Source organism: Tigriopus californicus, chromosome 10 (genome assembly GCF_007210705.1).
Source record: "Tigriopus californicus strain San Diego chromosome 10, Tcal_SD_v2.1, whole genome shotgun sequence".
Classification (NCBI taxonomy): Eukaryota; Metazoa; Arthropoda; class Copepoda; order Harpacticoida; family Harpacticidae; genus Tigriopus; species Tigriopus californicus.
In genome coordinates this window covers 1,616,104-1,640,841 of record NC_081449.1, presented here as the reverse complement: position 1 = coordinate 1,640,841, position 24,738 = coordinate 1,616,104, and the positions used below count along the sequence as shown (strand labels likewise).

The following is a 24,738-nucleotide window of genomic DNA, read 5'->3' as shown; positions in this document are numbered from 1 at the left end:
CAAGCAATATCTTCCCCAGTCCAAATCATAGGTGTGACCTGAGAACAGTGGGGGATAGAAGGCGGTATACGGGATGTCCACCACGGCGGATTTGAGTCTGCTCAGGCGGAAATTGGCCGCCGCTGACTACTCGCCGGATATCTATGTCCGTGAATTGGCCTCCCGTTGTGTCGGAGGACATGAATTGGAACAACAGAGGAAGAACATTCAAGTAAGTGTATCAACCCAACAACATCCCCGCTATTTACGGAGCTACGTACCTATACTGTGCGTGTATGTATCTATGTACGCGTATATATAGCTGTGTACGTATACATACTGGATGTATAGAAATTGAAACGCCCTTCTGAATGTTGCAGACCTTGTCCGAAGACACCCATTCCCATTTGAAACGGAATGTGTTTGAGAACTACAAGCAATTCATCGAGACGGCCAAGGAGATCTCGTTCTTGGAGTCCGAGATGTATCAATTGTCTCACATGATCACGGAACAGAGGAACATCTTATCCAAGTTGGGACAGACCAGTATTTTGGGAGATAAGGTGGGTCCAATCAGGTTGATTCTCCAGAAAAGATAGTCCCCCTCACAGGCTGATTGATATCTCTGCATAGGTGCCATCGGCGTTAGAGTTGGGCGAGAACGGATCCGGCCATCCGGATGTGGTCTATGAAGGCGATCTGCCAGGGGACAAATCGAAAAGGTGCAGTGGCGTAATCCATGAGATCGAATGCTTGTCAGGTGTCTTTGGATCGTGTTTCATTGGTGTTATTTTTTATTGTCCACTAGAAATGACTTTGAAGAAGGCCGTCGGAAGCTGTATGACCTTTTGGATAAGGTGGAAGGCTGCAGTCACGTGACGGATGTGCCCAATCGTTTCTTGCTGCATGAGGGGGATCTGGTCGAGATGGACTTGAATGAAAACACTGCCCTTCACCGAGTCCACGGGTACCTCTTGAACGACGGATTCATGATCGCCACTTGGCTGCCCAATCGACGTGGACCCATCAGGTAAGCTCCAGACCGGACAAAATGCGAGTCCTGAAGAAGGTACGAGATGTAGTTAAGGGCATAGCCAAACTCTATGATGAAAATATCTCGTCACTGAGTGTTACTAAGGGTTCTGCCAAAGAAAGTCAAGAGCCCATCTGGCACTTCCTAAAAGCAATGTTAAATATGTTGAATATGTAAATGCCAACTTCTTCTCTTTTGCTTACTTGCCAAGGGAGGTCTCGTAATAAGGACGAAAAATGCTGATCTGAATGTACTTAATTTGGGTCAAAATAAATGGTGGCATATCTATGAGTACTTTTGGAAATCAGGATATCAAGCAAATCCTGGACGAAGTATAATCTTTCATTTTAATAGTACTGTAGCGGTTAGAAAAGCCCTTGAAAAAAAACAAACCGAAAAAATTAATCACCTGTGTATGAAGAGCGAGTTAATTTTCTTGATGAAAGATTATATACCTTAAAACAGACATAAAGGCAATTCGAAACACTTCATTGCTACTGGTATGTTCTTTGTTGTCTGGAAAATTGCGGTTTTCAAATTTGATACGTATTGTTCGATTGGTTGATATGTAACATCGTTTTAAATCGTTTAACAACCTGTGACAGTTAGAAATCCTTTGTTTGGTGGAGCTCCACAACCAAGCAATGAATAATATCCAAAATTGAAGACAAGATGCGTGATCCATCAATATATGTAGCAGTAGAAAGAAGCGTTGAAATAATATAATAAATTATGTTAAAACCATAACGAGTTAGCCCAGCTGTCCCTGGCTTGGAGCGAAAAAAAACCATTTTCTACAAAACAGCTTTTGAAATATGTTATTTTAAAAAATCAATTCTAATGAGAAGGCGCGCGCAAAAGACTGGATTGGGCAAAAATGTAAAAGATTTTGGCTAATTTCTTTTGGAAATGTAGATTTGCAGCAAGAAAAACAGAGAACATCAATTGGTTTCTTTTTACCAAAGATAGATCGAAATAAAAGAGTGTAAATTGCAAATGAACTTTGTACGTAGGTTCAAGCCCTCCAAAATGCAGACTAGTTCGAACAATGAAGTCCACTTCTCTTCTTTCTCGGGCTCCTACATTGTGCAATTTGCTTCCCTCTAATATTCGAAGGGAATACGGAGGCCTTGTTGATACAGTAACATCCTTTAAGTCAGATTTAGACATATTTTTTAGTGATCAAAATACCTGATCCAACCCCATATTTAATCGCTGGTTGGATCCGCCGGCTCTAATTCGTTGGTCGATCAGATAATATGTGAAAATAAAAGCTTACTAAAATGAAGAAGTTATTTGTGTTGAAGTGATGGGAATTCCTTTCCCAATATTGTATAGGAAGTGTGCAAAAAAGAAAAAAACAAATTAGAAAAAGTGAAGAAAAAATGGGCTTGAATGTGTTTAGTAGCCCTATTGATAAGACGTAAAGATAGGCCCTTTAAAGCGCCTTCGTTGACCCTAACCAGTCATAACAAGATAACTGACAAATTCTGAGAAATTATTACTAACTTGAAAGAGACCATGTTTACCACGATCTTTATTTCAAATCCGATTGGCTAGAATTAATTTTTTTGCTGGAAAAAAAAACCCTGGTTTAGCAAGATTACAACATCTTGACGGGGAACAACCAGAGGTCATACGTGCATGGTCTAGAAATTTACCTTCCTAAAATTGTTTGGGAAAATTATGAACGAAAGATATTGAACTATATTGTGATAATCATTATTGCAACCCTTGGTCATATCATAGCGTAAAGGCTGAAAAAGGTAAGCATAAACCAATAATACAATTATGGTTAGATATGATAAAAGATTATCAAACATGATCAGGGATGAACTATTTGTTCAGTGCTCTTGTAAACAGCTCTGATAATGCGTAGCACATTCATAGAGATGTCACTGGGAGCCGGAAAACAGTTTGTGATTTTGGTATATTTTTTTAGGTTATGAAAATCAGCCAAAATAAATTGCGAAAACGTTAATACAAGTTTGTTTGGTTCCTCATGTATTATGGTTAAATTAAGCAATTTAAAAATTGCTTAATTATTGTTTTTCACGATCTTCTCGTTCTTTGGCCTCAGAAATATTGTCTTGCCTTTGATTGAACGAAAAATTCTATTTTAATTTAGGCACATTTTTATGACTTCTACGTGAAAGTCATATTTTGAAGCATTCTGAAATCATGGTCGAGGACAAAGTAGATGAGTAGTCTCTAAAATTAAATCCATCATTGTGTGAGAATTAAAGTCAGTTGGATACACTATAACTTACGTTATAGCTCGTAGAGAATGTATAATGCACCTTAGGTTAGCCATCAAAGTCAATCAATACATGCATTCAAAGGGAAGAGATGATCAAAATAAAAGAAAAATGTTATTGAATTGAAACATAACAAAAACAAGATGAATATGATGTTTTTATCCTTCGATTTTTAGAGAAAAAGATTGTGTAAAAGATATTATATGGAATGTACTTCTCAGGGTGTAAGGAAATTAAGGGGCCACTCTTTACGCCCATTGAAAATCCTTCCCCCGTCCTCCCAAATTGCTTGATCATATTTTCATCAAAACGAACCATTGAAAAACCTACCCCTATACCATGAATGATCCAATTTTAGTCGAAAGGAGATTGTAACCCTCCGAGCCATCTAAAGACTGACTCTCGCAATCCTAGATCTTAACTCTCGGTCTAGTCTGTTGTCCAGGGATTCGGCGTTCTTCCATGAATTTCTCCACTTTCCAATGGTTCGAGGATGGACGGACGCTCGGAGGCTCACCTACCTACCTCTGCTTTTTTGCCGATCTTCAACAGGTCCTGAGTTTTTGTTCTGACCTCAAGACTGTGCTCACTTGCATCTTCGAACATTGTTGTGGTGAATTGTGCGGTGAATTTGGTGCCTTTAGGCTGAAATTAAGTCATTTGTAGTGTAGCACTTCTGTACGTGTTCAGCAATTCCTCTTATTGAAAGCTTGGGGTTCAAGGTCAAACAAATCTTGGAGCGGGGACAAACATTGTCAGACACTACGCAGTATGTGTCATAAAGTTTACCGAACATTATAACAAAAATCCTTCAATTCCCCCGAAAAAAACTCGTTTTTAAGTTATGCTATGGTTAGAACTCGTGAAAAAGTGTTTTGTCTCAAAATAGGCTAAATAGTACCAAACATAATCTAACCTCAAAAAAGTTCACTTTCCGACTCCTAGCTATAATGATTGAAATCTAAACACAATCAAATTTGGATGGAATTGTAGCCTAATGACTAGCATAGACCCTTTCCATGAGACATGTAGGCGGGTCAATTCCCTTCCAACGGAATGATACCCTTCAGTATAATGGAGGAGACGCCACGTTTTGGCAAGCTTCGTATCTTAGCTTAAGAGACGTCCCTGACGGAGAACCGATTCTGATAATCCTGTGATCCCCTCGCCGACTCATATTCTATATTGAGCACCTTGATGCGAAAGAGGCGCATGAAATTGGACGATGGACACAAGAAAACATCAAAGGCAAAGTTTGAAGCAAAAAAGAAATCCTCAAAGCCTCCTTTGGCTCAATTACATGCTTTTTCAGTTCGAGCATGATTGTCATTCTGGTCTTCAGATTTGAGTATTCATTCCTAACTTAGAATCGAACACATTCGGGGTAAAGATGACCCAAATGTTGAAGTATTCTCTATTTTTTTTTAAATATAACATGTGCTTGCGGACGATTGTCCAATCCAAGTCATCGTTGATGCATTAGTATGTGCATGGCATTGATACAAATCGTTTGTTTTCTGATTTGAAAACTTGATGTGAGTGAGCTCCTTGCCATCATTCTGAAAGTTGGCCTGTGAAAAGGCAAAGGTATGGATGGGTATGTCGTTGTTGAACAAAGTTTTAAGTTATGGAAGAATCGTGAGGTTTCCTTGAATACTTACCGATCCCAAGAGGAGGCTCCGTCTTGAAACATGTTTAGCCTCTCGAGTCTCACAACTGGCCAAAAGTATTAATCAACTTCAATATGCAGGAAATTATGGCCACCAAACTTTCATTCCAGTCTCCTTGAGGGTTGAGGGAAAAGGAATACGTCTTCTACGTCTTTGATTCCGTCGATTCCACACAATCCAGACTCTCTCGCTAATGAGCTCGTCTCTCGTTTGTATGGCGAAAACTAACCTGTGGACGGAGAATAGTCCATGACAACGAACCACATTGCTTTCTTTGCGTCGTGTCAAATGCAGTCCACATGTCCGGATCTGATCTGCCTTGACCGTAGAGGGTCTGCGAGATATTGTTTGAAAGTGGGAGACCATGGATCCAACAGGGCCTCGTTCAAGGGGGACAACACGATGGAGGAGGTTTTTGTGCCTTGTATTGCACATATGTTTATTACATTCCACTGCATTTTCTTACTTCTGGCGGTACTCATTGGCGGTTTTGAGGAATGCGCTTGAAGCATTTTGAAAATTAGCGTAAGCATATCAGCACGCTCATTTGTCTCGGTTCTCCAGCGGTACAACTGTAATTTCATGGTCTCAACCTAGCAAAAACCTGTTGAATGGATTTCAAACCTTCAAGTGAGGCTCCTCATCTCACGTAGAATGACCGTTTAGAGGACGGCCTAACGAGGCCCAGTGAGCCATCGCATCTTCCGATAATTCAGATAGACAATCAGTCCCAAGTGAAGATCAAGTCATTTCGTTTTTCAATCTCAAGGGCACTTTTAGATGCAAATTCACACTCACAGACGGAGATCCTGCTGCTCATTGGAAATGCATCGGGATAATATATTTGGACGTCTTTATTGGCTCGACTTTTTGACCCTAGAACTTGGAATACAAAAAGTACCTTTTTGTTAACTAGGACGAGTGCAACTAAAGCAGTTCTTGGACATCCTGACCCTCTCCTTTAGCACTAATTTCGATGTGACGGACAGAACCATCAACTTCTCCCTCCTGTATTTTCTTGGCTTTGATCATCTTTTTGGGGGCTACTACGTATAGCTCGAAACTTGGCAGTTTTCGGTGGGTTCTAGAGATGGGTTTTAAAAAGCAGTGTTAGCCACATTCAATGTATGCTCTCGAAAAAGAAGAGCAAATTTACCATGACTCTCTTGTGGCAACACTTGGCCTTTGCTTTCGCGAAGGTACTAGAAATTTAATTACTGTTTTTGGTCTTCGTTTGAACTTGCTCAGGAAAACTCAGCCAAAAGTTTTTCCACGGAGTAGAAATTTCATATAGCTTTTCCCCACATTCTACCACTCGATTAGTTTTCGCAACCTTGGTCACAGAAGGTGCGAAACATCATTTTTTGAAATTTGAAGCCCAAACCCATCACCACGTGTATTTATTCCATGCTCAAGAAATATTGTGGTAGACTTTGATCAGTCCTATTATTCGAAGTCCGAGCTCTTTAAGCTCTAGTCCTTGTCGTTCCTTTTCTTCCTTGAAGCCACGCCTACAATTGGTCGTTTCTATTGTCTGGTGGTTATTCCACACTCATTCTCATTCCCGGGATTGTGATATGAAGTGAAGCAGTGAGAATTGTGATGCACGCCCATTAAGAGATCACCAGCTTTACTGTGTGACTGGAAAGTTTTGGTCTCATAGAAATGATATCAGTCTAGACTCCAAAGAAGCAGAAAAGAAACCAAGAGTCGAGATAATTGTCTAACCGGTTTCATTTCGTATGCTGAGGCCCGATTTTTAGAGAGGTATCCAATGAATCCGACGACACGGCTAATTGATAAAGATGCTCAATTTCGTCTTTACGCCTGATTTGAGAGCTTTAAAAAACAGGCTAATTTGCCGGTAATTAAACATGAATTATCCGGGATTCAAAGAACGCGAAAAAGTTCGTGAACTAAGTCACCGCTAACTAACGGTAAACTAGTCAATGAATTTATGCTTGAACTAGACGTGATTCAAAGAACCGGCCTCTGGCATCAATCTATTTAATTCAATTACGATTGTGAACTCCACTTTACTCAATGAGTTTCTAGAGCTTCTTTGACGGCATTAGTCCTAAGTTAATCCTTACTTGGACACGATGGCCTTTTTTACATATACAAAAAATACGGGAAACATGTATGTACTAAAACTATCCTGTCACATTGTAATAATTCTGTACGAATGAATGTTTTCCCTCCCCAAATGGATCATAAATGTCTGACAAATGAAAGGCTTTATTTAGACAGCCATAATTGTATCTGCTCATCATGAAGAACACAAAAATGCTCCATCTAAAGAAACGTAATACGCTAATTGAATATATTTGACCGCCAATGAATTGGAATTCTATAAATACCTCAAAACAACTGTTGATAACCTAGTTGAATTTAAAACCTAGCATTTGACCGGTTTTTTTTTCAGATTCAAATTCTCGGATCTCTACGAGCTGGATTCTCTAGCCGTTGTAAATGTGAGAGATTTGGGTGGATTGAAGTTTGCGTTTAAATTGCTCGTCTATCCCGACGCTCGATTGTTCCAATGTGCCAACGAAACAGCCAAAAAGGTACGTACATAGAGTATGTTCTGCGTAAAAAGATTAGAAGCCCTGAAGCTCTTGAAGTCCAAGAGGTAGAGTAGAAGGGTCTTGGATGATATCAAGTTCATGTCTTGACTTGACTTTAGAAAATGATGCTCAAGTTCTTCAATAAGGTTTCTTTTGTACTCTTTTCCCGCTTAGGATTGGATGGAATCGTTTGAAGATGCGAAAAAGCGCCGCCAAAAAGAGCAAGAAACCCAGGCGTTGAAACGGAGTGATACCATAACTCAACGTGAAAGGTATGGAACAACGACTACAACAACAGCAAAAAAGCAAACCCACTCTGTCGCTTGTCTTTCTTTGGACGAATTATTCGTTACTTTCTTATCGAGTTTCGATACCTTCTCGCCAAGCAGATACTAAACCAATTGAGGAAGATTGAGATGATAGACTTGCCAAGTTGTAAATACTTGGATAAGGATGATATCCGCAAATTGAGGACCTGAGTGTAAAAGAAGGAAGGGAAAGAGTCTTGACTCAGGCGAAATTGCCTCGGCAAATGTCGTCTTCCCCTCTCCTTATCCCCTTTCTCTCTAAGTCACTCTTCATAGACCATCAAACTTGGGCCTCAATGGATTGGTTGGAAAAGAAAAAAAAATTGCTGATGGCTCATGGCTGCAACCCGACCAGACAAACATGGACCTTTGTTCAGCCATAAACAAACTTGTGGGATATTGGGGACTTGGGGACGCTGCTGAGGTTGGGAAAGGGACTTGTACCACGTTAGAGTGGCTAAATATTTTACATTTCAGCTTAATCAAGCAGTTGGATCACAAATATATTCCCATTCAAAGCCCAAGGCAATACAAGGCTCAAGTCAAATGAGCCTTGTCTGTACTGAACGTTGAAAAGGCCAAGAAGGGCACAATACGTGGAGACCTCCACTTGGGCGTTCAGTTGCTCATTTTCATTGGTACAGATCGCAATTAAGCTACTAAATTTTCCTTGACAAGATGAATTGGAAATGAGTTACAGGAACTCGCATGCCAAAATTTAGCATGATCTTGGCTTTCCTTGAGAAGTTACAGTAAATTGAAGTTTGGTATAGGGCTTGTCAAATGAACGTGTTCATGAACAACTGACGTTATTCTATGGAATAAAATCAAAGATAACAAGCCCAGCCAAACCCCACTGTGCATGCATTGAATTATGACATTTATAACATTTTTATCTGCCTGTCGTAGCAAATAGCATAGTGATATAGAACCAACTTGATAGTGCGTTCACCGAATTACACCAAATATGCTCATTTTATTGGGTTTTGTAGCACAGCTCACTCAAAATCACTCGATGATTGAAAATTCAATGGGCGGATAGTGGACGTTTACTGTCATGTTTGTCTTAATTCTCCCTCCCCAAAATTCCCAAAATCAGGGTGCCGGACCACATTTTCCCTTGAATTTCCTTCACTTGACATCCCCTATTGTCTTTGCACTAGCGTCATTTGAAGGAAAATTGACATCCCAATCGTCCAAAAGGACGTAACAATTTTTGTAACATTTTTTGTCAAATTGCCCTTAGTTCTACAATAACAATTCAATCGTTATGAAAATTCCCACTATGGCGTCTAATTGCCACACAAAAAGCTGGTTACAGAATGAACTTATTAGCTTGGATTATTAATTTGAAATAACGTCTTCGCCAAGAGCCCCTCTACATACCATACATACACATACTTCGTCATCCTGGAAAAGGCATAACTTTTGAGTCAATCGTTTGATTGAGCTAAAATTTGAGACACATTTTCTTTTCTTGGGATTTGATTGAGGGAGAAAACGACACTTATTGTCCTTAGTCTTTCAGTCCACCTTCCTCGTGTCCTTTGTTGAGTAAAGTACTTTCTTTTCCATCAAGCAACGAGGAAGAAATAGTCGTGCCAAAGGACATGACAAGGATGTGAATGTGATTTTGTTAGGCATCACACTCGAAAGTTTTGGTTGTGGTAAGATATTTCGCTTTAAATGCGTTTTTGTTCGACAATTTTGTGAATACAAATCGGTATCATATTGACTTAGGCTTCATGACTAACTACGTACGGCCAAACAAGGCGTTATTTATTATATATCCTAATGCCCTTAAATACCTTTATTTGCATGTAAAGCATGGGTGGCATAAGTTTTTGTGTATTTTTATGCAAAAATTATGCGACAAATGGACAAGGTATTACCAAGTGGTCTAAAAAGCAATGCGAATATGACCAGAAACTTCACCCTAGATGACGTAGGATTAAATCTCACCGTCGCAAGTAACTGTTTTTTAGAGAAGACGTGGTGGAGTCATGTTTGATGTCTGATAAGTAGAGACGGCCAAAATATACATTATCCATTTTAAGTCATAGGACAGGTGCATTCGCATATACTGCATATTCTGTGTTTTCATCAATGTTTTTGTGCATTTTTCGTGTTTTCCTCTTTCTTTTGTGCATATTTCGGCTTTTTGGAGAAAGCAAATTGGTCTTGATCAAATGTTTGCAATGTGATTGTGAAGTGTAAAACCAGTGGCTGACTCCCTGTAAAGACTTGCCAGGGTGGTCCGGTACAATTACCCTCTCGTCAATCAACTTAAAGATGTCTTCTAAATAAAGATGTGTAAAGTCCTCTGAGGGTCACAATCTTCCATTTCACTGTTTATTATTTTGAGCGAGTTAGAATTTCTCCTCGTGGCCTGGCACCCCTTCAAGTAAGTCGTTACGAGCATGATGCAAATGATTGCCACAAGTTATTTTAGATTCAGCTTTTCTGATGCAAAACCATACTTCTTTGAATTAAACTCATACTAAAAAACAAGTTCAGAATTGCTGAAAAGCGAGTTTTAAATGCATATTTTGGCCGTCTTTACTGATGAGTCATCATCACCTTCGGGGAGGTCACTGGCCTACTTTTCAAAATAGTTAGGGTAATATAAAGCAAAGCAATATACAAATGCCAATATTCGGTTTAAAAAAATCCTTCGTTTATGAAAAACCATTTGCAAAATAGGCAACTTCAAAGTAATTAGGATGCGCCTAAAAACCACATTTTAAGGTTTTAAAGTATTTTTTTATGTTTGTTAATGAGTAAAAATGTGGCTGTTTATAAAGATGCAATGTTAGATGAGCAGTTTGTTTCTAGGATAAATGACCTGACATCAATTTAATCCCTTCACAAAGAGCTATAAAGCCCCAAAAGTTCGAGTAAACTCCCAAAAAATGGCCATGACGTCATATGATTTCCCCGCTTCAAGGTCCCAGTATGCTATCGAACAATGGAAACATAGGACAATCTGATGACCGACTTCGCTTGCATGAAAGGCTCGCCCTTCCAATCATAGAGCCTCAATGCCTTCAACCAACCCTAGCACCCACCAATAAATCAAGTGTGAAAATGGCAGTCAAAATGTATTAGTTATTTTGTTTATTCCACCAACTTTCCAATGCTTTTGACTGCAGAGAGGAACTTAACAGAAGCATTATCATCTGATTGCATTTGTGAGCAAGGGAATTTGTCTTAGTCAATTGCTCCTTAATATTTATCAGGCATGAAAATATGTCTGACCATGGCATTTCTGTTTGCTTTGATTCTCTTTAGGCCCCTTGGTCTGACGCTCTATAGTTGCCATAAAAACTCTGCTACGCACAGTAGGTCAACAGATATTTGTTTCATCTGTTGACAATTAGTTTTCTCAAAGCGTCTCCAATTCATTTCTAGCAAATATCTCTGTTCATACCAACAAGGATCAAAAAAGTATATTGACCCTCTCTTGGAACTTGTCTGGTCGTGTACTGTTTTAAGTGTCGGTGCAACACTAGTTGGCATAAAGGAGGTTGATGGTTAGAGGACTGTGGGTCTTTTCCAGGGGATAGATAGCTTGGCTTCATTCTCATCATCTTCTTCGTCTTCTTGTTCCTTGTTCTGAGTGGTTCCACTGCCGCAAAACACGTTGTGTGCAAAATCAGGCCAACAACCGAAACTGGGGAAGCAGAAATAGATGACATTGAACGTGGTCGCAAGAATCGAAAACCCATTGACGAGATTCCTGTCCTTTCTTTTATCCGTTCTATCTATCGCTCTATCTATCATCTGCGTCCTTGGTATAAAACACATTATTGCAGCTGAATGAGATTGGCCTTGTCGACGACCAGATCGTTAAAGCTGGTTAAGAGCACTTGGGGGTTCAATTTGATTCATAGGCCGTCAGTTTTTCCTTGTTCAACTTGTGTGAAGAAGATTCATCAAGTGAGTCTGATACAATAGGCCTCTAAATCTAGATGGAGAGGAAAAGCAGAGAAGAGCAATTTCCCAAAGTAGAGAGACCCTCCAAGGAATATTTGATCCCATCCATTTCATGTCTGACAGACGGGGGAAACACCAATTGGCTGATTTTGCCCGCTAATACCAATCTAATGGAAACCCTTCAGACGGAACAACATCATCAACCAATGACCTTGACCATGATGCAAGAAGCCATTTAGCCATTTTTTTAAAGTGCGCCGTCAAGCCTGTCCTTGGCTCATTGGAAATGATGACGTTTTTTTAGAGGACGTCTCAGAGATGCTCTTCCAACCAATGGCACTCTCTGGATCGAATTGGTCTGTTTTTATAAAGCCATTTGCTCTAAATGAAGCTCAGCAGACAGGGTCATCATTGTCAGATTTTGGACAGATGGATGAAATAAAATGAATAAACATAACATACGGACGAGAAAGACGGTCATTGAAAAGAGCAAATACATTTTCATCCACTAGAGAAAGGTTGGCACCTGAACTTGGATAAAGAAATGCGTTTTTAAGCTTTGATGAAAATACGCATACACAAATTGGAATTTTTTTAGCTTGCCAAACCATAAGATACAACTTCGATTTGATTCTTTATGGATTTCTAGCTTAGATTTTAAACTTCCACATCAAAAAAAACATTTAAAAAAACTCATTTTCAAAAGAAAACTTCTCGATGCACTTTGGAGCAAACTTAGCTGTTGAATTCAAATCAACATGTGATATATTTCACCAATACTAAGTTATATGGGGATTAATGGTGCCGTTTTCATTCGTTTTAGCTCCAAAACTACTTTCGGTACAATAGGTATTGGTTGAAACGATCACATGTTGATATGAATCCAAGGGCAAAATAAATGTGCTCTGAAGCGCATGAAATTTTTGAAACTTCGTTTTTTTATGTTTTGGGCATCGAAGTTATTAACCTGAGCTAAAGATCCATAAAACAATGAAAGCAAAATTATATTTTATGGTTTTGCGAGGTAGAAATATGCCAAGATGGGTTTAGGTATTTCTCTAGAAACTTGACTAGAGTTTTTAACCACTCTGTCATTTGTCCCCCTGGAAAAGCTGTTAGATCTTTGTAGATTCAAAATTAATCTATCCATTTATATTCGGCCGTCGACTATTGCAGATAAACCATAAGACCTGTGGCTGAAACTGGCGGGTTTACCCGAACTAGATTTTTTCATGTATTTATGCAGAGTCATAGCATATTTTAACTATAAAAGATTGAGAAGGCTACTGTACTAGTTCGTTGAATGAAACATAATTGTTGAAATCGAATAAAACTGGAGGCTTACCACAAATATAGACGATCACATAAGAACATTGAAAGAGCCACACACGATTGGTAGAAAACCCGAATTTTTTTAGATGAGCATTTTCTGTGTTGTGTACTTATTCAAGGATCAAAAATTATGTCAATGAGGCAGTGACTTTGCAATTGACGGAAGAGCGGGACTTTTGAAGTGGATCCAATCATTTTGATGATAGCACAATTAAATAGATATTTTTTTTGTTTGATTCTGCCTTGCTGATTCGTTTTGATTTATTTTAAGCCTATTGTAAACTTCAAAACTATCCTATGGGACCGAACTGAGCAACCGGTCCCCAAAACGGTTGTGGCAAGAGAAAAAGCCAAATAGAAACCTACTCCCCTTCTCCTCCTTTCATAAAAGTCCTCGTTTGATTGTCCTCCTATTTCCCCCTATTGAGAATCCGGATGGAAAGTGCTAATTGGAACAAGGGGTTGGTTTGAAGTACTGATGAAAGAATGCCTTTCACCTAACTTACTTGTCATATTGTAGGAGAGTCAGAGCCAGATGTTACTCAAATCATATGGTTCTTGTTCCTTATTTTGAAATTTCAATTTTGTCCTTTCGAAATGTGCAAAGAAGGTTCATTAATATGTAGTCGAGCCATTTGAAAGCTAAACTAACCTTATCTTCCGTATCCGTCAAGAATCATGAATCGGACCAATGTCCTTTTCTCTGAACTCATTTCATGCAGTCTTTTTTTGCGTTTATTAGAGAACGATTGGTTCGTGCCAGTATCCGGAGGAATCCGTTTCTCCGCAATGAAGTGCCCGAGAACACCGCCAATCCGTTCGATGAGAAGGAAGAGGATCAAGAAGAAGGCGAAGACGATGAGAATGAGGATCCTGAGAATGATGCCGAACTCCCGGAATGGATGCTGGAGCTTAATGATGATTTGGAGGTAAGTGCCATGAGTCTTTTTCAATCACATTCTGAAGTTTAGCAATGTTCAGGGTGGCCCAGGTTTACCTGCTCATTGCAATATAATCTTCCAGGATATACAATAATGAGGCCTGAGTGGTTAGTAAAACATTGTGCCACACAATAATATGAAGACGAACGGGTAGAAACATTTGTCCAGGTCCTTTAAATGCCGCTAATCCCACCGTGCGAATGGAGAACCAGAGTTCCAAAATGGCCGCCTTCCGCGTTCTCTTAGACATAAGAAGGAAAACTTGATGAGAGATCTTGGTGGCATATCTTCGTAGCCAGCTTGCATCGTCCATCAGTGGGGCTTGTCACCTCATGAAGGATCAGGTCCACTTAATTTAGAGACTGCTCAAGAGCCACGGACGAACTCGAATTCCACATTCAGCCTACTCGGAAAGTCATCTCTGAAGCTTGAGAATCTATCTTCTTTTCCTCAGGCATTGTGAAACAAGTTATTTCGGGAAGGGAATGTTTTGACTTCATACAGCGTGTTTTTTTCACCTTCAATTACCGTTTTAAACAAATAATGGGGATGAATGTTTTGCGACGATTTGAACGGCCTTTCGTCGTCTTCTGAAACACTGCAATGGGATAACAAAAAAACATTCCCGGAAGTGCTCAAAATTCAACATCGACCAAGAAAACCATGAATATATTGCGAGACAGACCACCGCGTGAACACATCGGGATTTGATTCCAAGGTCGATAGCCATCCATGTTTTGGGCCTTGTCCCTGTTTGAATTGGCCTTTTTCGCAAGGGAGAGAAAAGCGGAACAAAAAGGCAGCCATTTTCCATTGTGAAGATGAGAAGAGCCTTTCGCGATCGAGAAAAAGTACATGCCTTGTTTCCACGATTTGTGAACTTGGAGTAAAATATGAAAATGGATTGCCGTTTTCATACATGTACGTAAATAGAAAGGACATGAGGCTGTGACCCTCACCAAAAAAGCATTTTTTGATTGTCAATTTACTAGTACGGAGACTTGATTTGTTCATTTCTAAATAGAAGTGACTTTGACCATCTTAACATACATAAATTTGGGGATTTTATGTTCAATTAGATAAAATTTGAATATCATTATTAGAACTGTAATTGGCATTTTCCAAGGAAGAAAATGCAATTTTGAAGTGGAGGTGCAATGCAAAACTCCTAGCAATTTTCTGCGAATGGATCACGAATTCCCTGAGGGTCACCCATGGCTTTACTTTGTAGATCAAGACAACTACAAACTTGCGTCTGAGTAAGACGCACCTTCTTCATTCCCAGTGAATCCTTAAAGAACTCTTCATCCTTTCCACGCTCTGTCAAATCACCTTGGATTTTTTGTCTCTCTTAGGTACTTGTAGCTCAAAGAGAATTCGAGCAAGCCGTGGATCTCATCTTCAAGGCCCGAGTTTATTGCAATCAACATTCGGATCTTCCAATGGCTCGAGTGGCCTTGGCCAAACTGGAAAATCGAACCAAGAACTTGCTGGAGATCCTGGAGAACGAGCTCACAACAGAGAAGTCACTCCAAGGAGGGCCAAGATCCGCTCGACGAGCCGTAAAACTGTTGGTCAAATTAGGAAGGTCCACTCAAGCTTGCGAATTGTTCCTTCAGCACCGATCTGCCGTACTCAAGACCACCTTGAGGTCAGTTCCATTGAAGTATTGGTTGGCATCATGCCCTAGTATAATGCGGTATGAATTTATGATGTTCTATTTCCATCATGTACGTAGTATATCATGCGAATGTTTTGCCCTTCGGATCTTTTTGAGCTCGAAACAAAAGCTGTCATGGGGTTCTTTTTCCCCCTCGATTCAAAGAGTCGAAAAGCACAGTCGAAAGAGGGATGACTTTAAATCTAGATTGAGCTCGATTTATTCAACCGGGATTTTATAAGCGAGAGCTGAGATGTGTTGAGGATTTGGATGACAATGATCTCGGTGGGAAGACTCAGTTACACCACGGAAAACTCGAATTTTAACGAAAGAAAAAGAGGCGAGAGCCAAAGGAAAGGACTTAATCCCGTTGTTAACTTGGCACTTACGGATAAAAAGGACAAGAGCAAGAAGGAGGCGTGTCAAGAAGGACGTGTAATCTTTGTGTTCTGACATCAATGAGAGAACGTAATGGAAATGGAAGCTAAGCGTCCAGATCATGTGGAGTTGGACCAGCCAGTCATATTGGTTCCGTGTGTCGTAGAAAGGTGGATCGCTCCTTGTGGAACGTGGATACACGGATTTCCCCCAAGACTGGGTCAGATTTCCGCCATTTCACAACAAAAACAACACGATCAAGTAAACATGAGCGTCTGAAAACAACACTTGGGAGTCCAAATCCAGCCCAAAGCCACTTTGAGTGGAAAACAAGTAGTAGCCTGGAACTAGAGTTAGTTATTACTCAGACATAGATCTTTTTGGCGAGAGAAAAGTTTTAATGCTCTAATGGCGGACATGGTTTTTTTTTGTTGGGAAGGAGGAGAGAAGAGCGAACTTGAAAAGCGTTCAAGGGTTCACCCACACAATTTGTTCAGGCAAGTGCTTCTTTTTTTGTTCATCCGAAACGATGGAATAAGTAAGAAATTCAAATTTTAATACATTTGCAATCCTATTATTAGGGACTGGATTTGAAATGGACAATACTTAGGCTCATTTGGGCCCCAATTAGCTCAGCTGGTTTGCAAAGATGTTTTACCAGAAATATTAAAGGGATGAGAGAGCTGTTGTATTGGGAGAGACTAGAAAAGTTGGGACTGTACAGCATTCAGAGAAGGTGCGAAAGGTATCTGATACTGTACGTTTTCAAGAGCATTTACGAACTTTGTCCCAACCCAGGATTTAGGGTCAATTGTAGTGACCGTCGAGGCTTAATGTGCGTTTTGAGAGTACCTTCAAGCCCTCGAGAATCCAGGCTAGTTCGCACCATGAAGTCCAACTCTCTTCTTTCTCGGGCTCCTTCATTGTTCAATTTGCTGCCCTCAAATATTCGTAGGGCGTATGTGGGTGTTGATCCAGTAGCAGTATTAAAGTCTGACTTGGACAAGTTTCTAGCCCGATCCGCCAACTCTAATTTGTTGGCCAACCAAATAATATATGGAAATAAAAGTTAATGAAAATGAATAAGTTTTTTGTGTTGAACTGCTGGGAATTCCATTCCTAGTGGCGCTGAAGATTTTCGCAAAAATAAAGATCAGAAATATTTCACTCGACGAAAAATGGAGTAAATAGACAAATAAAAAAAAGACGCTCACTCACCCTTTTTTATAACCAAGGCCTTGAAGGTAGATCAATAATGTCATTTGGTCATGTTTACAAGTAGCAATAAAAAAGAGAAACTATTTTCATAAGTACCATTGGTTTCCCAACTTTTGAGCATGATCTAGAATGCCTTGGTCATACATAACACGGTCGTAAAAATGCCCTTTAACGTTTTGACAGTAACATCCAAACAGATATTGGCAATGTTCTCGCTTGCAAAATGTTACGGAATAAAATCATAAGATTGGGCTGCGTAAGGTTGTCCAAGATTTTAGCTCTTTTGAAATTAGCAAGAAAATAAATAAAGTATTTTTCTCTTGTTATATTGAAAATGTGTGTTTATTTTTTTAAGAATTTAATTGTAGATATAGCCGGCGCATTTTGGGGCTAAAAATGATGAATATTTACCTTTAAATTCGAAATAACTAAGCCCTATTCAATATATCTGATCATAATTGCTAAGTAAGTGATAAGTGCATCAATGTGATCCCAATTTTCATTGATTAGGTGTTTAAAAATTTTAGTTTTTCAGATTGTTTTTAGGTACCAAGTTATTCATGTGGGCTTGAATTCCATAAATCAAAAAACCAAAGTTGTTCCATATGATTTTACAAGCTGGAATACTGCCCAATTTTGGGAGGGTATTTCTCTGGAAACTTGATAGGGCTTTTTGACCACCGTGATAACTTAGAGGAATTGAAAACTGTCTTATTGGTAGGAAAAGTGTTTTTGCACTCACCAAACCTTCCTCAATATTGTTGGTGAAGTGTTGCGACGATTAACCTATATGTATTTCAAGGCCATTGTTATTGGCAAGGCAGTAGCCGAACCAAAGCGACCCATTTTAATTTGACCATTTAAAGATTTGTTTGCCAACCTAAATTGCAACAACAAACCGCGTCATAAGGTAACAAACCAAATATTCTATGAATGGCAATCCAGATAAATCTGTTCCAGCTTACTAACAATCGACCATCTAATTGGGCAAATTGCATCTAGAAATTGATTGATCTTAACCCACAAAATGAGCTAAAACTTGGTGAAAATCAATACTATTGTGTGTGTTTTTTTTGACAGCCTAAAAACTACTTGATATCTTAATATAGTGGCATCACGTCAAATGGAGCGATTCTTCCGAGAGTCCAGCGTCTGACGCGATCCTTCTTTGCCAATGTACTCGAGTCCTCGGAGGAGTTCCACAAGGCTCTGGGTCGGATTCGCAGCTCCAGTTTCATACGTTGGATTGAGTTGGAAGTGAACAATTATGCCGACATCATCGACTCACACCTCTTCAAGATCAATGTGAATGGGCCACTGGACGTGATCGCCACATCGTTCTACTACATCCGGGAACAGGCGGTCCAGATGCAAAAGAAGGGTGTAGATCTAACCTTCTTGATCGATGCTCGATTTCGAAGAAATATTGAACGCACAGTAAGCAGATTTTGATACATTTCCTGCTTGAATAACTTTATTATGGAAAAAAAACTCCAAGCCTCGAAATGAAATTAGATGACCATTTGAATACGATAAGTCCGCTCAACAGATACTGTTCCAAATATTGAAAGAAGCAAAAGTAGACGTCAAATTGTTAAAACACACTTGTTGATTAACGATAAGAGTTTTCGGTTCATGATGTTTCTTGCACTTTCAGTCGACAGAGTAAAAGTTAACTTTTAATGCTTAAACTAAAGAGCGAAAGGCCAATTTATTTCATATTCTACTAAACAGATCATTGAATGTTTTGAAACCACCAAAACACTTGGCCATTTGACCCAGTATTTCGTGTACGGCACGCACTTCTCATCAAATTTACACATACCACGTGACCATCACATCTGATTTATATAGTAGCCAGCCAAAAGTGGCGTGTTACTAAATTGAGCGCATGATTGCGCCCCCTGAACAAAGTCAGAAAAACAATTTGGGTCAAGATAATGCCGAAGGAGGAATCGTGTCAACGTCCAGTAGATTGGACATTATTCATATGCACTTGGAAAACAATGGAATGATTGCTTCATAGGGGGAAAAAACTCCTTTCCTAGTGTCTAATTTTGGCACAAAAGTCGTCCATTTCCTTTCTTGTGGCCAAGGTCCTTTGAACCAGTATATATGCAAAGTATGCCATAGCACAAAAACGGAGGTAAGTTGATCAATCCCCTCTCCCCACCTCACTTTATTTATCGCTTGCCTTATTTGGATCCAAGATCCTTTGGTCACAAAGAAAAGCTCTAGAACTGTGATCTTTTGGGATTGTATTGAAGCGACAGGAGGCGCCAAATCAATCTATTCGCTAACAGAAAAGGGGCTCCCAAATCAAAACTAAAGCTAATGGCCGTCTTAGTCTTCCATACGTTCTCGTTCTCGTTGAATCGTGGAACATGACCTTGGAAGTACAAACTCGTAATAAGAATTACAAATCCTAATAATTCCAATTGATTACTTATGAAATCAAAGTGACGGTGATTAATTAAATTTCAGCCAGTGTTTAGAGATATTACCACGAAAAATACACTTTTGGTATTTCATTTGTTGCACTTACTCCTGAGTGTATTAAGAACGGCTTCAACTCTTGCCTCTGGATTCTTCTTGTCAATGCTGTTGATGTTGCAAAAGGGATGGACTTGAATTGTAATAGAAATTGCGATGAATTGGATTGGAAAAATGAGCAATTTTACTGAATTTCATTTGCATCCAATTTTACTGGAGTTGCAATCGTTTCCATTTAAAAAGCTACTAACATATGTCTGGGAACCTCAAAGAGTGCGATGTTACTTGTTCTTTTTTGCAAATGTAGATTTGCGAAAATCGAGATCGTACCAATGAAGCTGCCACGAAGCGATCTCAAGAAGATAAATGGGAACCAATCAATTGCTTCAACCAAGCTGGAACCGAGACATTTATTGAGGAGATGGTGGGAGCCGGTTTCCCTACCATCAAAGCCTATGTCTATGAGGAATGCTGGATCTCGCTCACCCGAAATACCACCAGTTTCAGCTTGAACTATCTGGCCTTTGCCGAAAGTCTCTTGAAGCTATTCAATCCATCATTAAGGTAAATGTTTTAAGTAGACCTAGGAAAAGAAGTTAAAACATAGGACCTAGGTTTTTACCTTTTCCGGCCACATTTTGGACAAATTACCTAAAACGTCGTTTTGGGGGGAAAAAAATCCCTGTTTTTTTTTCATGTCCAGTTGTTAAAAAAAAAAACAGAAAAGGCAGAAACTTAACTTGAAATGTAGTTATCAATATGAGCAACCCTTTTGATGAGATAAAAAAAATGATCGCTTCAAACCAAATTCAAAACTTAATTGACAAAAAAATTTCAGGACACTTAACTTGCGAAAGCAAGGTAATTTAGAGCCGCTCTGAAGGTTGACTTTTTGGTGTCTCCATTTACTCTTCTTGTGAAGTGCAAGGATTGAGCTTGTTATTTGGTTCAATTTGCTGGCTTGTTTGACCAAACAGCATTCCGAGATTGAGCCAAGATAGTAGCAACTAGCACGGTGTTAGAGCTACACCAAAAAGGAATTTGCACCAGCGCCACTCATTCAATTACTGAAATTCTACTTGGATCTCGATGCGAGTGGATCGTAATGTTTGTCTCCGCTCAAAACACAAAATCACCTAATTTTTATTGCCTGTTCTTCACTCCACAAGCTGAATTAGCGGTTTGAAAAAATACAATCAAAAAGAAATTGTTTTTGTTGGGGTTGGAAAGAATGCTTTGGTCCAGTTAAATGTTTGCGTTTTCATTAGTTTGGCACATGTCAGGGTATGAAGTTATTTCGGCTATTGTGAGACAAATGAGTTTTAATTTAAACTCTTGGTCCTGTGCAAATACGTACATTGAGGAATACATACGTTGCCTTGCACTACTATGCAATTTATAAGCCATTTTCCCCTGAACTGTGCCTTAACCTAATGCCCCTCATTGTTCTAGATTATCTAAAAGTGATAACACTCGTTTTCAAAGCTGTCCTGGGGAAATAATCTCGCAACATTTAATTTTGAATTAGTCTCTAATTTTATTTGATATACGTCAAGGAGACAAGCACTTTAAATCTTGTAATTGAATCTTTACGGATGAGTTGAATATCTGACCAGAAAAATGGTACGGAGGTTAAAACCTATGAAGATATTTGTTTGATTTTCTTGCTCGACTTGCAATCGAATGAAAACTCGTGCCCTGATCATGAACGTTAACTTCAACGTTTCAAGTATTAGTTGGCAAGGACAAGAAATACGTATCTAAAAATCAAAGTCTTGAAATCGTCAATTACCAACCCAATTACAGCTATTTTCACTTAGTTGAAAAATGATTTCTTGGTTTTCGTAAATCCTTTAAGTTGAAAACATGATAATTTGACAAACGTCATGAATAATTTTTCCGACCCTGTAAAATGACATTTATTAGTCGACAATCACGTTGAGCACAGGAGAAGATTTGTTCATTTCTCTCGGGTCCAAAACTCGTATATGTAGTGTACGTCTGTTTGGGTTTTATTACAGATCCCTCATCAATGAGAGTCTTGTGTCCGTGTTCCATTCCCATTTGCGGCACATTGAGCAAGCGGTAAGTGGAGGAAGGGCTTGAACACATAAATACACCCAGGACTTATTTTCATGAAACAGATCCACTGAAAGCTCTATCTCCCATGTCCTAAAATCGCCTCCTAAATAGAATGCGAGAGAGCAACAGGAAACGAACTTTGCAGTGGCGCAATGCATCTGCACGCATTGCCTGCCAATGCATTGGAACAAACTCAATCCTCGAGCATTAGTGATGTGCGATTCAAGTTCAACAGGGTTTGACACTGATGCAGATAATTGATTGACACCTTGAGTTCGTTGCCATGTTGCTGAAAATCGTCTTTCCATGGGCGTGCGATAAGAAAATAGACATGTTTTGTTGTCCGGAAGGAAATAGTGTTAACCCTCGTCTAGATCTACTTATTTTCTATTGTTAATCAAGGGACAGAGCCATCTGATCTGTGAGCAAATGTTTCAAGTAAGATCAGTGTCAGCAATGGGATTCATAACCCCCAACATTTTACCTTATTATCACATTAAGTTTGAGAGAGAACGAGAATGTTGTAAGAAAACAATGCCACACCAATAGCCTGGTCTTTAGAGCTCGGAACAAGGGCCGTTTTGCTCATCTTTATTGGTCAAATAAGCCCTTTTTACGGATCAAGTACTGCCCATGTGCACAAAGTGTACTATGTGTGGCACCGGATCACTTTCGACCGAGTTCATATTGCAGCAATATCCGTTTGTGTGTTCCAATAGCAATGTCTTCCGTCTCAGACATCCGCAAAGACAAAATATCCTTGGAACAAGTCAGATTATGATATGACCCTCCACACGCCAAAGAAGGCATTAGACAACATAATATTAGCGATTAGGATCTCTGCAGATCAAGGATTGGCCCAGAAACCAAATGGTCCCTCAATTTTGTGCAAGCGAGTCGAATGAAACCCACATTACTGAGGAGACGAAGACAACCAACAACCGTGTGCTACCAATGTGAAGCTACCAATGTTTGCTCTGTTTCAGATCCGGTCCGATCGTTTGCGCGACACAAGTCCCAAGTTCATCCAACGTAACGCGGCCTTTCTGCTTGACACCTTGCTGTCATTGGTAAGAACCCAGTCATACCTAATGATTTACATATGGTTGACTTTGACCTAGTTTGTGTCGTCAATGCCCTTGATTTCCGGTCTTTCCCCGGTATCCAATGCAACCATAATTGCCCTCTGTAATCAGGTTATCACTCCGGAATGTTATCAACCTGATCATCAAGTTGCCACTTTTGACAGCCTTGATTTTGTGCCTGATATCTTAGGGAGTCACGAAACGGCCTTGACGAGCTACGAGTAATCAATTGGTCTCCGACCTCCATGAAAATCAGCAACGGGGCAAACGCCACATCAAGAGAGGGAAAGGAGGGAGAAGGCTGTGGAAGGAGTTTGTAAAGACCATTGATTGACTGCGGGTGGGCAGCAAGGTCAAAACAAGTATCACCAACAGATCATCACATGTCCTTGTTCTATTGAGGTGGACTTGCATTTACGAGAGGAGTACAATCCAAAGAGGCACAGTCATAAGTAACCGAAAATGCCTTTATCTCAAACGGTCGCCTAAAAAATTTTACGATTTTTATACCCTTTCTATTCCCTCTTGGTGCTTTGAGTGATCAGCACAATAACATTAAACAGCCCCTGCCACGTAGCATTTATGGGTACGTTTTGAAATCAGAATACTGACGTACACACGAATATTGAATACTGCTTGTTTTTTAACTTTTTTTCTGAGTTACACATATGGTTTTCAACTTTGAAACCTACAGATCATTCATTTATTGAAGTGCATCATTCTAAGTATTCCAAGATATGACGATTTTTATATGGTATAATGTAACTAGTAATTTATCGATAGCTTTTATATTTAAGATAAATATGCTCAAGCATCCTAAGGAAATGTTGGCGAAAAAACGAGGTTTTAATTTATCTTTTTCATCAGAAAAGAACACGTCGTTGATTTGCACTAAATCCCCATGGATTTTTTTGTCTAAAAAAGTAGCCACAAGTGTGGTGGCAACAATTTTTGTTAATCCAATTAATGCTCTAAAGAATAGGCGCTTCCTGGGTCCTAAATTGTGGAAATTTCTTTTCTTGAAACTTTTCTCAAAGGGAATTTTTGAAACTTGTCAATAAATTTAAAGTTTGGTAACTTTTGACTACCTTCCAAAACGTTTTTTTATCGACTGTTTAAAGCTAGTAGAAGCGACCAAAGTTTGTCAACCATGTTGTCATATTTTATGGTCTTTTACTTCATTTTCCTTCGGGTGAGTGTCCGCTGATGTGAAAAAAAAACATTTTCGTCGTCTTTTTACCGAAAAACATTATTTGTGATATGCCCCTCGCACAGGTTGTGATGATGCTTCAAAAGTCTTCCAAGGATGCATTTCCAAGTGCACTAACCTTGTCCCCTGTGGAATGCGAAACGCAATTCACAAAAATGTTGACAGGCCTAGCCAAGTGCACGGATCCCCACCTGCCACGATACATTACTGCATTTGTTACAATTTCCAAGTGGAGATGACACGAGTTCTCGCTTTTTTGTTGCTTTTGGATACCAAACCCTCGTTTGATTTGCATGTTGTTCTCTCATAATTTAGGTCGAGAAAAAATTCATGGAACGAACCGGAATGGACTGTCCAAAATTGGCCAAATTACACGCTTCCTATTCCTGGATGAAGGAGAGCCAATCTGCGTCCCACGGGAACTCGGGCTCCACTACCGTCAAATACTCTGATCCCAACTTTGTTTGATTTCCTCGATTTGCCGAATCCGTCAATAAATACATGTTCTATTTGCCAATTCTGGTCATCCCTGGTTCGCGAATATTGATGAGGACGCTGGAACTTTGGTGGGCTTTGGAACGAGTGTTA

At 39.5% G+C, this 24,738-nt stretch overlaps 1 protein-coding gene across 1 annotated transcript; it reads left to right on the top strand.

Moving 5' to 3' along the window:
• On the top strand, positions 1-24,667 carry LOC131888346 (exocyst complex component 8-like; the record flags this gene model as incomplete). The annotated part of the gene is given in 13 exon segments (XM_059237186.1): positions 1-211; positions 360-542; positions 613-701; positions 788-1,009; positions 7,366-7,507; positions 7,682-7,779; positions 13,826-14,012; positions 15,380-15,675; positions 18,390-18,717; positions 20,081-20,337; positions 21,795-21,858; positions 22,842-22,925; positions 24,466-24,667. Coding segments are annotated over 13 exon segments (2,241 nt in total). The 3' UTR covers positions 24,619-24,667.
• Between the last annotated feature and the right edge of the window lie 71 nt (positions 24,668-24,738).